This window comes from Etheostoma spectabile, chromosome 7 (genome assembly GCF_008692095.1).
Source record: "Etheostoma spectabile isolate EspeVRDwgs_2016 chromosome 7, UIUC_Espe_1.0, whole genome shotgun sequence".
NCBI classification, from domain to species: domain Eukaryota; kingdom Metazoa; phylum Chordata; class Actinopteri; order Perciformes; family Percidae; genus Etheostoma; species Etheostoma spectabile.
In genome coordinates this window covers 10,962,492-10,966,923 of record NC_045739.1, presented here as the reverse complement: position 1 = coordinate 10,966,923, position 4,432 = coordinate 10,962,492, and the positions used below count along the sequence as shown (strand labels likewise).

The following is a 4,432-nucleotide window of genomic DNA, read 5'->3' as shown; positions in this document are numbered from 1 at the left end:
GAGTCACTCTGGTGGACTGACTGCAGGAGAAGAAAACGTTAAAGTGCTTTGACTCTTTTTGCTCTGCATGTAGACACGGTTTATAAATGTAAGCCCCCTTGTCCGATATGCAACACGAAGAGTGCACGGGGACCCAGCCGGAGGGCACGATGACGGTGACACGCCGCTGGCAGAGCCTGCCTGGCTTTGAGCTCTGTGGATCAAACAACACAGTTTCCCAGGAGGGATACAAGGGGTGAGTCTAACACCTGTAACGGAAGATAGAAGCCACATGCGTAACGTAAGGCTTCATATAAACAGGGCTAGTCCAACTTCATCTTTCAGCTGTGTGGATATTACATCTGTCAGCTAGAGGGCGCTGTTTTTTGTCGACAGCGCTGCATGGAGCCGGATGGAGGTAAAGGCTAGATCAGATCTGCTAGACGTGTCGAGGTAGTTAAGTTTAGGAATGGGAACTGGTTAGGGTAAGCATATGGTAAGCCAATCAGAGGCAGAATAAGGCAAACGGTAGGACAGGACACTTCTAGCGCATCCAATCTAGCATCTACCCTGCTCTTAATACATCGCGTCTTGTTCAGGTTTCATAAAATGGCCGCCAATTTAGTTTGTTGTCATAGAACCATTATACAACTGAAGAGATTTCTTCCTCAAGGTTCAGCCCGTTGTTTAAAAGCAACATCCACAGTGAAATATTTAGGTTTTAACCGTCGTGGTGGTGAAATCCTAAAGAGATATGAAGCAGTGATTTCAGAGGCACATCCTCCCGTTGCTATAGAAACAGTGTAGGGGTGGAGACATGGATGTAGCCTAAAACCGGGTGGATGAAGATGCTTAATTTCACCATAATTTTCCCACAACTCGTTTTATATGATTATACTTCTCAATCAAAGCAACAGCATAATTCTTTAAGTTATTTGATGATAGATTGTTTGAAGGATCTGTTTTATAGGCTATACAAATTCTTGCTTTAATTAATGTGTTAAATGGCAATTTATAGCTTCCATTAACTGAGAAATATAACAATCACCAGACATCTTTCTGTGGCATAATATTTAAAGTCTTTTCAAAGCCAAAGTCACTTGCTTAAGTCTGTTAGGCCTAACTGGCCTCAACTGGGGCTGTAGCTAATGACTATTTCCATTATCAAGTAATTTGTTGATCATTTTCTCGAATAATATTTTAGATATAAAATTCAAATTTATTATAGTTTTTCAGCCTGTGCAAATATCAAATAATTCTGAAGAAATGTCCATCAGAGTTTCCCCGTGCCCAAGATGATGTCTTTAAATATGTTGTCCAATGGTTTTTGTTGTAAAATTGATTAATCGCCTAATTTTTTAGCTCTACTCTTAACCCCTTTAATGTGTATCAGAAGTTGTATTTCCAGCCCATTTTAGAGCATATTTTTACATGAAAGAAACCAGTAAACATCATAACTGTGGAAGAAGTGTGTTTGTGTGTGTTTCATCTTGGATGCACCAAAAGCAACTCATAACCCTGTATTCAAAGTGTTCTACAGGTCAGGATATATGGGGAGGAGGTGTGTGAAGGTGTGTGTTTAGGACAGCGACAACGAGAGAGAGGGGTTAATATATTTGGATGTTGTACAGTTCTAAAGGCAAAGTTTCTGAAGTGTTTGTTGTATAAGGAATGCTTTTTGGGCCACAGGTTAATTTCAGATGCAGTACCAATGTCATTACCTTGCCATGGACTGCCTCCCAGAATTCTGGCTTTTTCTTACCATTTTTAACAGTAGTATCAAGTCCAATATTTGTCATTTTTTAGTTCATTATAGGAAGATGTTATAATGAGCTCTACCTCCTAATCTAGAATAAATTTACATAAATGCATCAATGTTTTGGTCATGAGAACCTGTATTGGCCAATTCCTAAAGGCAAGATTTAAATGTTATATATGCTGTTGTTTACCCCATTACATTCTGAACACCCACACCCTGGGGTGAGGTACAGCAGCACCTCTCGTACTGCCCTCCTGCCAGCCAGCGAGGAGGGTGAGAAAGTCCTGAAGCTGCTGAGGAAAGCATTCGACAGAAGACTCACCTTCACCATTGGACGATCTGTCACCCCAGGCCTCAACAACGTCATCACCTGGAACGACATTCACCACAAGACCAACATGGATGGTGGTCCTCAATGGTATCCATTATTGCTGTAGAATAATCACTTTTTTGCCTGTAAATGTACAGAAATGTGTCTTGTTGGCACATGGATAAAAAAGACGTTTCCTTTTTATGTGAAGTTCTTGGTTTCTCTTACATCACAGCCTAAAAGTCCTGTGATGTGAATATGCATGATTGATGATTAAACTACCCACTTGTACAGTATATAAAGGAGTTAAAATGTAAACAGGCAAAACAGGGACGGGAACATTTTATTGGACCTGAATGCTTTAAATTTTGATGCTTTATGTAAACTTTGCTGGTAATACTTAGATACTTTTACTAAAGGTTTTGAATGCAGGACTTTTACTTCTAATTCTTTCACCACTGCAATCTAATCAGGTATAGTTTTCATTGAATGCCAAACCACATTCATTTTCACTTATGGGCACTATTAGGTAATAATAATAATAATAATAATAATAATAATAATAATTTTAAAAATAATTTGACCTGATGAAAGTGCTGTATTAAAAGTGACAGGATCACGGTAGTCCTCTGTGACATGAGTATATTATATAAGCTTAAGTGTTGCAAAGACTTTCTTAGAGCTAATTTTATTGGATAAATACAGGTTCAGTAGGCTAAAAGGACGTTTTTATTCTTGTTTCAGGGATGTACTTAATACATTTTATGTCACAGTTTGCTTGTCTTTCCCCATTCCAGTTTTGGGATATCCAGATCCAGAGTATTTGTTCAGGGTTCAAGATGAGCTTCGTCTTACAGGAGTAACACAGGACGACTGATGGGTGAAGACTATCAAAAGATCCTCAAATAGATTGAGTTTTTGTATTGTTGCAAAGATGACGATTCCTTAAGCAGGAATCGTCATCAGATGTTTTTACCCTATGAAGTTACATACATGAAGCGATAATCTTGAGAGACAAAGGTTAGTGGCTTTTCCCAAAGAGATATCAGCTGTCAACTGACTATGCAAAAATACCTAACACAGTCTGCACAGAATGTTATCCAACAAAACAAATATTACACTGTACATTAAGTTAGTAAAAGTGGTCTGATAATGGAGAAAAGGAGACAGAACAGGTGGTAAGAGTACTTATCATCTGGGAAATGGATATGTAAAGTTCCCTAGGGAAATAAGAGATGATGATGGTGTATATGGCATTGTCATATGTAATGTTTTATGTTTAAAGGACAATGTGATATTCTATATTTCTCTTATTGTCAACAAATGAAAAGACCAAAACTAACAATGAATTTATCCTACTAGCATGTATTGCCTGTGAAGCTAAAGCTGAAATAAGATGTGGCTTCTTCTTTGCATAGACCACCATTGTTGTTGTTTAAAACTTAACAAAAACATGGGTGACATTTTCCTTCATTATTATGAACATGGACACTGTAGTTTAATTTAATGATCCCACATACACAGTACTGCTGCAGTTAATATTCACTAACTCCCCAACAATTGCCCTATTTACGCCTGTTTATTGACACTGAATGTATTGACAGGTGAACTTGTGGACTGTTGCTTTTGGTCCTTTCACAGGATATGTTTACAACAACCTATAGAATATCACTGTCTTATCATGACATTAGCCAATTTATTAGTTTCAAGTCCAGTCATATATCTATGAAACTCTTTTAGTCCAAAAACACCTTTGATATTTTTCAGTCCTGCCTTTTGCCTGTCTGGTCCACTAGAGGGTGATGCTCTCTTCTAGGAAGACTTAGGATGGTGTCTGCTTGGTATGCAGCTGTATCATCATCATCACAAACCCACAGTCCTGCAGCACCTCCCAAACCTCATCGGCCAAAGGCATCTGCTATAGATGTTGAGTCATGTGTTTCTATGGTGCTCGGGGCAGTTTTAGCAGCAGCATACTAACCGAATATGTTAAACTGATCAATACTGTTAAAGATGAGTTGTGGTAGTAAAGATAAAATGATTCAATGCTCATCTGTTGTTGAATTGAAAATGTAATTGTGTAAATGTAAATGCGTAACAAGTGTCTTAGCCATTACTAGCTCAAATAAACCTGAAACATATTACAAACAAAAGAGCTTTCTATTGTTCAGATCTCTTTTTATGCAGCAAAGCAGGACAAACAAGCTCTGTTTTTGCTTTTACCTTGGCTCTCTGACCAACTATCTATTTATCTATGATCTAATTAACCAGGTTATAATTGAATAATATCCAGCTGATCTTCTTCTAAGTGTTAACATTAAAGAGTTATGAGAGGAGGATGGAAATACCTTTAACCTATATTTCTATATCGCATATGTGCCGAG

General features: G+C 38.0%; 1 protein-coding gene across 1 annotated transcript; it reads left to right on the top strand.

Annotated features, from left to right (window-relative positions):
• The first annotated feature begins 1,914 nt into the window (after window positions 1–1,914).
• On the top strand, window positions 1,915–4,201 carry LOC116692940 (probable E3 ubiquitin-protein ligase DTX3). Its single transcript, XM_032521571.1, has 2 exons — window positions 1,915–2,156; window positions 2,846–4,201. Exons 1-2 carry the CDS (start codon window positions 1,915–1,917, stop codon window positions 2,889–2,891), a joined length of 288 nt encoding a protein of 95 aa, XP_032377462.1. The 3' UTR covers window positions 2,892–4,201.
• Window positions 4,202–4,432: the final 231 nt, after the last annotated feature.